This window comes from Microcaecilia unicolor, unplaced genomic scaffold, assembly GCF_901765095.1.
Source record: "Microcaecilia unicolor unplaced genomic scaffold, aMicUni1.1, whole genome shotgun sequence".
NCBI lineage: Eukaryota > Metazoa > Chordata > Amphibia > Gymnophiona > Siphonopidae > Microcaecilia > Microcaecilia unicolor.
The window spans coordinates 118,177-130,200 of NW_021963053.1; the positions used below are offsets into that span (position 1 = coordinate 118,177).

Here is a 12,024-nt window from a genome sequence, read left to right on the forward strand (position 1 = left end):
GGACGGGAGATGGGCAATGATGTGGGGACAGAGTGGTACCCTCTCCCTTCCAATTACAGATTCTGCAATTAATAGAGTTGTCTCCACCCTTCTCTCCCCTCCAAACTGTCCAAGTTTCCATCACAGCAGGAAATCCTTGGATAATATCTCCAGCTCCTGAATATTGTGACTGAGGGTTTAGCATTTCCTGTGATTGCTTACCTTCTGATCCCTGTGAATGACGTTCCCAGAATGGAGAAATTTGGTAGCTTTGAGCAACTGATACAGAATGTAACGCATGTGAATGTCTTTCAGCAAATTCCCTTTCTTTATTACTGCATGTAGATCTGTTTCTGTGAGAGAGAAAATATCCTGTTACACCTGTAAAGGGTTTATCACAGCATGGTGTAAAAGGGATAAGGATAAATCATGTCTAGGGATTGAACACACCAAAAACTGGTCCTTGAGTTCACAAGCCACTTATTTGCTGATAATGAAACTATCAGACTAGGAGAGGACTATGATAGATAAAGATTTATTTACAAAGCAATACAGATGAATGGCAAGCAGCAGAAAATATTCTTATGAATCCTTACAATTCCTAATACTAACATATACAACTAACAAAGCAAGCACTATGCCCCTGATTTAAACACACACTTCAATTCCTTATAAAAATCAACTAACTAACCTGTGTGATCATAGCACTTAAAATATATATGACCTGCAAATATTGTTGGAGTCCTCCACTTCCCAATGACAGCTGGAACAGGTAACATAGAGGCATATTTTCAAAGCACTTTGGGAGGCAAGTTCCATAGGTTTCTATGGAACTTTGGGAGGCTAAGTGCTTTGAAAATGAGCTTGATGGTAACATAGTAGGTGACGGCAGAAAATCTGGTAGCAAATGATGTAATTTAGAGATGAATCCCTGAGATAACACTGAGCTGAGACCCTCCACAGCTTTATATGCAGTTTCTTATGGAGGAGTGGAGGAGTAGCCTAGTGGTTAGTGCAGTGGACTTTGATCCTGGGGAACTGAGTTCGATTCCCACTGCAGCTCCTTGTGACTCTGGGCAAGACACTTAACCCTCCATTGCCCCTGGTACAAAATAAGTACCTGAATATATGTAAACCGCTTTGAATGTATATCAAGTCCCATTTCCCTCCCCTTATCAGACATGTCCTTCAAAGATTGACATTGACCAGGGACACTGGATTATGTTTTTATTTATTTATGTATTTGAATATATATCTACAGTGCTTGATATACCATTATGTTTTTACTTATTTATTTAAATATCTATCTGAAGTGCTTGATATACTGCAAAATGTCCATTCATGGCAACTATTCGGTTTACAATATTCTTTTTTTCATATTTTTATTAAAGGTTTTTCAAAACATAAGACAGAAAAGTAAACACAAAAGCAAACAAAAACAACACTCCATGGTAAATAAGCGTAAATAAAGATCAGAACAACATTATAATCGTTCCATGACAATACCTTTAGACAAATATCCTGGATACATAAGGTCAAGTAGTGCTATGCGGTTCCTGACAAAAGAGGTCTAAACAAGCCCAAGTCCTTAAGACAGACTTAACTCTACGAAGTCTATGGGCCAGAATTGTTTCATATTTTCTTATCACACAAACGTAACTCCACTATTCATTATAATTTAGATGCACATTATTTTACAATATTCTAAAACACAGGCAAAAAAGGAAAAGTAGGGACAGAGAAATTAGCAAGTGGGGAGACTGAAGACCTCATGGAAAAGGAAGGCTTTGAGAAACTGCCCAAAAGAGGGTACATGGCAGAGGTATCAAGGGAGGAAATTCCACAGTTTGGGACCCAGGTAGCTGAAGCTGGTTTCTCGGGAGATTGTGAGATGAAGGGCAAAAAGTGAAGGAACAACAAGGAGCTTGTCACTGAAGAGCAGAGCATCCAAGTGGAGACATAAGGAATAAGGAGACTCATTTGCATGCGATTTCCTTCATGCATGCCTGTTCCGTTCTGAATCACTAAGGTACGGTAAGGGAAGGGCTTTTTCCGTTCAGTTAGTGCATCAGTTAGTCCACTGCAGTGCCCCCTAGGGTGCCCGGTTGGTGTCCTGGCATGTCAGGGGGACCAGTGCACTACGAATGCTGGTCATTTTTGAGATGGGTGTCCTCGGTTTCCATTATCGCCGAAAACCGGGGACGACCAACTCTAAGGTTGACCATCTCTAAGATCGACTTAAATGTTGAGATTTGGGCGTCCCTGACCGTATTATCGAAACGAAAGCTGGCTGCCCATCTTGTTTCAATAATACGAGTTTCCCCGCCCCTTCGCAGGGACGTCCTGCAAGGACGCCCTTAGGAAAACATGGGCGCCCCGTTCGATTATGCCCCTCTATGTCAGTGCTAGACTTGTGAAAAATAACTGCAGAAGAAACACATATAGTAGGACACACACTAGATTTTAAGACCCAATTTGCATAGCTATTCGATACAACTGGACAATAGAAAAACACCACAACACACCACAAAGAACGAATTACAATCAGAAACTGGATAAGGACACACGGACACTTCAGCAACAATGTAATATGTTTAGCTTATGTAAAATGTAAGCCATATTGAACCAACAATTTCAACTAGAAAATATGCGGTACAAATGCAGAAATAATAATAATAGAATGTCTGTAAGTAAGATATTCACAAAAAGCTCTGCTGAATCAAGAGAGGGACCTTGAGGTGATAGTGTCTGAGGACCTCAAGGTGGTGAAACAACGTGACAAGTCAAGGACTAAAGCCAGAAGGATGCTAGCCTGTATAGAGAGGTGTGACCAGCAGAAGAAAGGTGGTGTTAATGCCCCTGTACAAGTCATTGTGAGGCCTTATTTGGAGTACTATATTCCGTTTTGGAGGCTGTTCCTCGCTAAGGATATAAAAGGAAACAAACGGTATTGGATTTGTACCACAAGATGAATATGTATAACCTAGATGAAATGTGGGAAAAGGAGAGAATGCAGACATTTAAATACATGAAAGGTATTAACATAGAAACAAATCTTTTACAGAGACAGTGAAGCATCTCTTTTACCTTCTTTTTTTTAAAACACAATTTGTCATGCTCACTCACCAACAGAAGCAGCGTCTTATCAGTTCTCCCTCACATTTTAAACACAGCTGCGCTGTGCATATTGCCCCAGCCTTTTTAGAAGGCTGATGCTGCTTTATAACCTTAAAAAGTAGTAGTAATTACCACTCCATGCACATCAATGTTTGCTCAAATGTATAAAGCAGTCATGCTGCTTTTTTGGTGATCTCCATCTCTAGGCCATCCAACCTCCTACCACAGTCTTCTCTGTGACTCCTGGACAAGTCTTACCCATATACTCAAAAATCAGGTAAATATCCTTGTCATTCTGAGCTCTGATGACATTCAGCAATTTGATGATATTCTGATGTTCTCCAAATTCCTGCAGGGAAATACAGTAAATCTGTGGTTACTGTAATCTGGGTTTTTATGTATCGCCTTTTTTAGTTCAATAACCAACAGATGCAGTTTACAACTGTGCAAAGATACTTAACTATATATAAAAACATTCAAATGCAAATTAGTACATTCAAAATACATTATAATTAACAAATAAAAATATAAAAATAATTTATGTGCATGCGGTAACATGAACATGGGTGGACCCTGAGCCCAGGTAAGAGAGACACACAATGGTTGCAGGTGAAAGAAAATATCATTTATTATAAGTATCAGGTGGGGTCCTGTTCAATTATAGGTAGGGGAGAGAAAATAAACACAAAGGTAAAATTATGTATCATACCTGATAATTTTCTTTCCATTAATCATAGCTGATCAATCCATAGACTGGTGGGTTGTGTCCTTCTACCAGCAGGTGGAGATAGAGAGCAATCCTTTTGCCTCCCTATATGTGGTCATGTGCTGCCGGAAACTCCTCAGTATGTCGATATCAAAGCTCCATCCGCAGGACAGCACTTAGAGAATTACACCCACAAAGGGACACTCTGCCCAGCTCACCACCGCCGAAACGGGGGAGGGGAATTAACCCAGCTCATCCCCACACAAGTGGGGGAGGGGAATCCGTCCAGCTCATCCCCGCGGAGCGGGGGAGGGACACCACACCCGCCAATGCGGGGGGATCTGGCTTATCCTGCAACCGCAACCGCGGGAGGAGCTGACTGACCCTAACACCGCCGAAGCGGGAGGGGTACAAAGCTGCCCTACTGCCGCACGAAGCGGGAGGGAGCGCCGGCAGAATTTAAGTCTCAATCCAGCCCCGTAAAACGGAGGGGAGAGGAATGCAGCAGCTCACTGTAACACAAATTCGTCTCAACTCTTGAAGAATCCGTTGAAAAACTTGAACACGAAGTCCTCCTGAACAGGGACTGAAGACTAAACTTGAACCTGAAATGCAACCAAAATATAAACAATACAGATATCTGGGAGGGGCTATGGATTGATCAGCTATGATTAATGGAAAGAAAATTATCAGGTATGATACATAATTTTACCTTCCATATCATCATGCTGATCAATCCATAGACTGGTGGGATGTACCGAAGCAGTACTCACCCAGGGCGGGACATAGAAATCCCTGACCGCAACACTGAAGCTCCAAACCGGGCCTCCGCCCGAGCAGCCACAGTCAAGCGGTAATGCCTGGAGAAGGTATGGGCCGATGCCCAAGTTGCCGCCTTGCAAATCTCCTCCAAGGAGACGTACCCGGCCTCTGTCATCGAGGTCGCCTGAGCTCTAGTGGAGTGAGCCTTCAGCTGGATAGGCGGCACCTTCCCCGCGGCCACATAAGCCGCTGCAATGGCTTCCTTGACCCATCTTGCCACTGTAGGCTTAGCAGCCTGCAGACCCTTACGAGGACCTGCAAACAGGACAAACAGATGATCCGACTTCCGGAAATCATTGGTCACTTCCAAGTATCTGATGATGACTCGTCTCACATCCAGATATTTGAGAGCAGAGTATTCCTCTGGGTAGTCCTCCCTACGAAAGGAAGGGAGACAGAGCTGCTGATTCACATGGAAGCGAGAAACAACCTTGGGCAGGAAGGAAGGCACTGTGCGAATAGACACTCCTGCCTCAGTGAACTGCAGAAAGGGCTCTCGACATGAGAGTGCCTGGAGCTCGGAAACTCTTCTGGCTGAAGTGATAGCCACCAAAAAGACTGCTTTCAACGTCAGGTCTTTCAGAGATGCCCTTGACAAGGGTTCAAAAGGCGGCTTCTGCAAGGCTCTTAGCACCAGGTTGAGATTCCACGCAGGCACCACTGAGTGCAGAGGAGGGCGCAGGTGATTAACTCCCTTGAGAAAGCGCACCACATCTGGATTTGCCACCCGGTCTAGCACTCTGCCCAACATGGGCCAGGGCGGGAACACATAGAGAAGCTCCTGTGTCGGCCACTGTTGGAGAAGAGCATCTACTCCCAGGGATCGAGGGTCCCGTCCTCTGCTGAAAAAGCGCTGCACTTGGCAATTGGCAGATGACGCCATCAGATCTAGGCTCGGCTGGCCCCAGCGCTTCGGGATGTCCAAGAACGCCTGAGCCGATAACTGCCACTCTCCGGGATCCAAGGTATGGCGACTGAGAAAGTCCGCCTTGACATTCATGACTCCGGCAATGTGGGCAGCTGACAGCTGTTCCAGATTCGCTTCCGCCCACTGGCATAGATTCATGGCTTCCTTGGCTAGAGGGGCGCTCTTGGTACCTCCCTGGCGGTTGACATAGGCCACAGCCGTGGCATTGTCCGACAGGACCCGTACTGGCTTCAACGCCAGTACCGGGAGGAACTCCAAAAGCACCAACCGAATGGCTCTGAGTTCCAGGAGGTTGATAGACCACTTTGCCTCTGCAGGAGACCAGAGCCCCTGCGCTGTCCTTCCCAAGCAGTGGGCTCCCCAGCCCGTCAAAGAGGCGTCCGTCATGACGACAATCCACTCCGGGATCACAAGAGGCATCCCTGCAGACAACTTGTCTGTCTTCAGCCACCAGCTCAGCGCCTTGCGCACTGCTGGGTCCAAGGGAAGGCGCACAGCATAATCCTCCGACACCGGAGTCCAGCGCTGCAGCATAGAGTGTTGTAGTGGTCTCATATGAGCTCTGGCCCAGGGCACTACTTCCATCGTGGCCGTCATAGAGCCCAACAGCTGCACATAGTCCCAAGCCCGAAGAGGAGAGGCTACTAGGAACTGGCCCACCTGAGCCTGAAGCTTGACAATCCGATTGTCTGGCAGGAACACTCTGCCCACTTGGGTGTCGAATCGAACTCCCAGATACTCCAGGGACTGAGTCGGGCGCAGCTGGCTTTTCTCCCAGTTGATGATCCACCCCAGGGAGCTCAAAAGAGCAATCACCTGGTCCACAGCTTTGCCGCACTCTGCATAAGAGGGGGCTCGGATCAACCAGTCGTCCAGATAAGGATGGACTTGTACTCCTTCCTTTCGCAGGAAGGCCGAGATGACCACCATTACTTTGGAGAAGGTCCGCGGAGCAGTAGCCAACCCGAACGGGAGGGCTCTGAACTGGAAGTGTCGGCCCAGGACTGCAAAACGCAGAAAGCGTTGATGAGGAGGCCAGATGGGAATATGCAAGTACGCTTCCTTGATGTCCAAGGATGCCAGGAACTCCCCTGCCTTCACTGCCGCTATAACAGAGCGGAGAGTCTCCATGCGAAAGTGCCGAACTTTCAAGGCCCGATTGACCCCTTTGAGGTCGAGGATAGGCCGTACAGAACCTCCTTTCTTTGGTACCACAAAGTAAATGGAGTAACGTCCCTTGCCAAGCTGATTTTCTGGCACCGGAACGACCGCACCCAGGCGGATCAGATTGTCCAAGGTCTGCTGCACTGCCACAGCTTTGACCGGAGACTTGCAGGGAGAGAGTACAAACCCGTCTCTTAAGGGTCGGCAGAACTCTAGCTTGTAGCCGTCTCTGATGACTTCCAGCACCCAAGCGTCTGAAGTTACTCTGGTCCACTCGCCCAGAAACGAGGACAGGCGTCCTCCAATCTGCACTGGGCCATGGACCAGGACCCCGTCATTGGGTACGAGACCCTGGGGGAGGACCGGAGGGCGCACCTCCGGGACGGCGGTCTCTGCGAAAGGAATGCTGCTTGGGGGAGAAGTTCCTCTTGAAGGAAGAGGGGGCAGAGGAGCCAGACTTGCCCGGGCGGTACCGACGGGCTTCCTGAAACCGTCCTCTGGAGATACCGGGGCGAGCACTGGCCCAAGCCCTGACCTCTGGTAACCTCTTGCCCTTAGACGTGCCGAGATCGGTCACGATTTTGTCCAGCTCGACCCCAAAGAGCAGCTTGCCTTTAAAAGGCAACTTAGCCAGGCGGGACTTAGAGGCGTGGTCAGCAGACCAATGTTTCAGCCAAAGCCACCGCCACGCAGAGAGCCATACCTTTAGCCGAGGCTCTCAAGACATCATACAGTAAGTCTGCCAAATAAGCCAAGCCTGCAAACAAGGCAGCCGCCTCGAAGGACGACCTTAAGGCCGTCTCCAATCTTCTGTCTTGGGCGTCCTTTAGGGCCGTGCCACCTTCCACCGGCAACGCCGTTTTCTTAGTCACCACAGTGATTAAAGAATCCACAGTAGGCCAAAGAAAGGCCTCACGTTCACTTTAAGGCAAAGGATAGAGGCGGGACATAGCCCTAGCCACTTTGAGGCTCGCTTCCGGGACATCCCATTGAGCCGAAATTAAGGTGTGCATGGCATCATGCACGTGGAAGGTTCTAGGCGGGCGCTTCGTCCCCAGCATAATGGCGGAGCCAACAGGGGCTGAGGGAGAGACGTCCTCCGGAGAGGAAATCTTTAAAATGCTCATGGCCTGCATTAACAGGTTGGGCAAATCCTCTGAGCGAAAGATCCGTGCTGCAGAGGGGTCATCCGCTCCATCCGAGCGGGAATCCGTCTCCTCCAAGGAATCCCCAAAGGACCGTTGGGAGAACTCAGATACGCTGCCCTCATCTACATCAGAGGAAACAGCGTCCTCTAAGGCCTAGGAATCCACCCGAGGGCATTTACTTCCGGGGGCCTCAACCCCTTTATCGGACAAGGGAGAAGGGGCAGCGTTCTGCATAAGGAAGGCCTGATGCAGCAGCAAAATAAACTCGGGGGAGAAACCCCCCAGACTGTGCACTTCAGCAGCCTGGGCCACAGCCCTAGACGCACCCTCAACCGGCGCTCGTAAGAGCGGGGGAGAAACATGCTGTGCATCCAAGATGGCGTCCGGCGCGACACTCCGCGAAGGAGCCGCGCGGGAAGAACGGCGCTTAACTTTAGCCGCTTTTTTGCCGTCGCCCAAATCAAGGGCAGCCATGGCATGAACGTCTCCCAGCTCAAGGGCGGTCCAAGAAGAAGCCGTCCGAGCAGAGTGGCCGGCCAAGATGGCGGAGGCGAGCAGCGGGGGATGGGCGTTTATGGCGGGAAAAACCGTCGCACCGGAGGAAGACCCGGGACACTGACCGGCCTCCGAACTGACACCCAACAAGGGCGAATCAGACTTTAAGACCCCCGCATCCCCGCTAGAAGCGCACAAGCGGTCCGGGGAGCGATTCTTCGCGCCCTCGCCCTCCGACGCCATAGGCCACGTGGAGATCGATCGGGGAAACCCCCTGCCCGCTATAAAAAGGTAAAAATTACCTGCTTCTCGCTCCGAGCTGTAACGACCTGGTGTCCCAGTGAGTAGCTGCAATAAACGTTTAAATAAAAGTCGAAATAAACGCCTTTAAGGACGTCCAAAATTTTTTTTTTTTTTTTTTAACGGAGCCAGCGGGAGGGGGGAGAAAAGGAGGGACCTGGCGCCACCAGGTTTGCACTTGCTCAAGAAGAGCCCTCAACCCCAGGCACTCAACAAAACCTAAAAATTAGGCTTGGAGGCCTAGCCAGAGCTGCTGCTGTGTGTGACCACCACCTGCTGAGATAGAGAACATACTGAGGAGTTTCTGGCAGCACATGACCACATATAGGGAGGCAAAAGGATTGCTCTCTATCTCCACCTGCTGGTAGATGGACACAACCCACCAGTCTATGGATTGATCAGCATGATGATATGGAAATGTTCTTTACATATAACAAGGTTCTTCATTGGCCTGCTTCTGTAGGGCCACAGCTAACATTACTGTTTCTCAGCATGGCAATACACTTTACTTGTCTTTGGCCTGATTCCCCACAGTTACAGTCTCTGGATTTTGACCCAAGTAACTGCTAAAGTTGCAAGGTTTCAAGCTGAACATAGCCTACCTGACTGCAGCAGTTGCAGTTCACACGTAGGCAGTGGAGGTAAATGCAGTTGGGCATCGCTGCTTCCCTCCGGGCCTTCTGAACCTGCCTGTGCAGGGTTGCCAGGTGGAAAATTTTTTTCCCACCCAAAGGAGCCCAAATCCAGGCCAAAACCCGCCCAAACTCAAACCCCGCCCCTGACACCCCCATCCCTGCGTCATCACCCCGCCCCCGCCGTCATCAACCCCGCCCCGCCGTCATCAACCCCGCCCCCGCCGTCATCGGCCCCGCCCAGAACGTCACTAACCCCGCCCAAAACGTCACTAACCCCGCCCCCGCGGCCGAAAAAAACGCCTAAAAAACCGCCCAAAAGACAGAAAAGAAGCCCAAAAAACCGCAACCCGCCGCGGGCAGGGTCGCGGAAAACCGCCCAATTGGGTGGTAAAACCGCCAACCTGGCAACACTGTGCCTGTGCCCTAGCTTTTATATTTTCTAGTTTCTGTTTTCCCGGCTCCACCCATCCTATGTCTCTTCCCCCTTGGGCGGGACTATGGGTTTTAAAATGGTTCTGAGAAGGAGTAGCCTTAAGGGGAAGTGGCAGCATCCTACAAACAGCTATCTGTCATAGAAACTTGGTACTCACATAGCACAACATCCTGGGCTCAGCCTTTCAAGTGGTGTTTGGATGGAATTAGCACTGAATACCTCTGAGAAAAGGAGCCCCAGTGCTCTAAGGAGCCAAAAGTGGCCCTACAGAAAAGGCACTATTTTATACTGATAACCTGACGTCCAAGTTACAGACTCACGCTAAGGCTTGCTGGCTTGGTAGGCCCAGACCTACTGAGCAGTGAAAGGAACATTGCTGACACTGCCAAGGTTGCAGGAGAATGAAAATAATTTTGACAACAACCTTGTTATAGAAACTGGCTCTGCATGTTCTGGACCAATCTGCTCATGGTACAGATGGCCCTGTTGTTTGGGCTTTCAAACCAAAACAATGAGTCCCAGATTTGTTATTCTGAACAGTATGACTCTCTAAACTCAAGAAAAGGGTATAAGAAACCCTTCCTCAAGCATAACATGACTTTTGGGTGCTATCTTGAGCAATTCATGTGGGAGCTGCCGTTCATGAAACGGATGACAGCCCTGGTCCGAGTCGTCGACATGATGAACAACATCTGAGGTTCATACAATGTGGGCTCCTGCCTACTGGGGTTGCCTGCCTGAGTGAGACAGCCCATCTGCTACTACTACATTATGACTGAGAGACTGACCATCTGATAGCTGCGGTTCCTGTGCTTCGAGAAATCCAACAGCCTGCCTGCCGCCATCTACACCATCCTGAGTGAGAGAGCTGATTGTCTTCAAGTCAAGTTGTATTTTTTTCTTCACAAGTGCCTTGGGGAGTGAGAAGTCCTAATCAATTTCAGAACTAGAGTTGTATGTGTGAGTTCGCTACCACTACTCTCTCTTGGAGCTTCTTCAGGGGAGCAAGTGCTCTATAAGACTAAGATCAAGTATGTGCCACTCTGTGAAATGGAGAGCCCCGTTGGGAGTGTGAATTTCAAGCTAAGTGCTGACTACTCATTAAGCTAAGATGTGTATATAATAATGTCAAGTTAAGACGTAGACTCAGTAACGTCATTGATATTGAAGCAGAGACAGAGCAATCAGAGATAATTTTAAAAAACTAAAAATAAATAAGTAAAAAATGTATAATTAAATAAAATGCTAGGAAAATCAAAGGTTTTTGACCTATGATATGATCCAAGTCCATAATCAGACGGCATTGTTTATGCTTCCTGCCGAGCGAGGACTTTTGAGGTCGTTTCCTCCTTTCTAGCAAATGAGAGTTATCTGATGAATAGGGCAGAGACATGATCATTATGTGTTTTTCAGCCGAGTACTAGACTATTGACAAGAGGTTTCGCTGAAAAGTGTCTGTATAGTTTGAACAAAAACTTTAGATGACAGGACTCAAGAAGCTCAAAAGCAGCTCTCACCAGCTGGGTTAGAACAACATTGACATCCAATGACATAGTTGGAGGTTTGACTGGCAGCTTTGTTAATAACAAACCTTGCATGAAATGAACAACTAGAGGTTGTACAGAGATGGACAGTCCCCCTACACAGGGATGATAAGCACCAATTGCACTGTGATAAACCCTTACAGAATTGGTTTTAAACCAGACTTATAGAAGTACAGGAGGTATTCAAGTAGTTTTTGTGTGGAAAACAAGAAGCGATCTAGGGCGTTGCCCTCACAACAGACAGCAAACCTCCTCCATTTGAAAGAATAACATCTCTTAGTGGAATCTTTTCTGGAAGACATCAAGATTCACAAGACACCCTCTGACAAATTCAAGGATTCGAATTCTATGTTCTCAACATCCAAACCGTGAGGGCCAGGGATTGGAGTTGGTATGCAGAAGGGAACCCTCGTTCTGCGTGATGAGGGTCAGAAAACATTCCAATCTCCACGGATACTCAGAGGATAACGCCAGAAGAGGAAACTAGATCGGCCTTGGTCAACAAGGAGTGATTAGGATCATGGTCCCGTGATCTTACTTGAGTTTCAGCAAAATCTTCTATATAAGGGGTAGTGGGGGATACGCATACAAAAGACCTTTCCCCCAGTGAAGGAGAAAAGAATCTGATGCTAGTCTGCCGTGTGAACCAAGCCTGGAGCTGAACTGAGGGACCTTGTTGTCGAGATGAGTGCAAAAAGATCCAACAAGGGGGTGTCCCATGCTCGGAACATCTTGTGGGCTGTGCCCATATTG

At 48.2% G+C, this 12,024-nt stretch overlaps 1 protein-coding gene across 1 annotated transcript in view; it reads right to left on the minus strand.

Annotated features, from left to right (window-relative positions):
• The window catches only part of LOC115458845 (mitogen-activated protein kinase 15-like), a gene marked incomplete at its 3' end in the record, with an annotated part of 180,960 nt that overhangs the window by 103,031 nt on the left and 65,905 nt on the right, over nucleotides 1-12,024 (minus strand). The window contains exons 5-6 of the mRNA XM_030188672.1: nucleotides 3,355-3,445; nucleotides 202-332 (exon numbers count right to left, since the gene is read on the minus strand). Of these exons, the coding sequence (XP_030044532.1) occupies nucleotides 202-332; nucleotides 3,355-3,445 (222 nt within the window). The remainder of the gene's footprint in view (nucleotides 1-201; nucleotides 333-3,354; nucleotides 3,446-12,024) is intronic.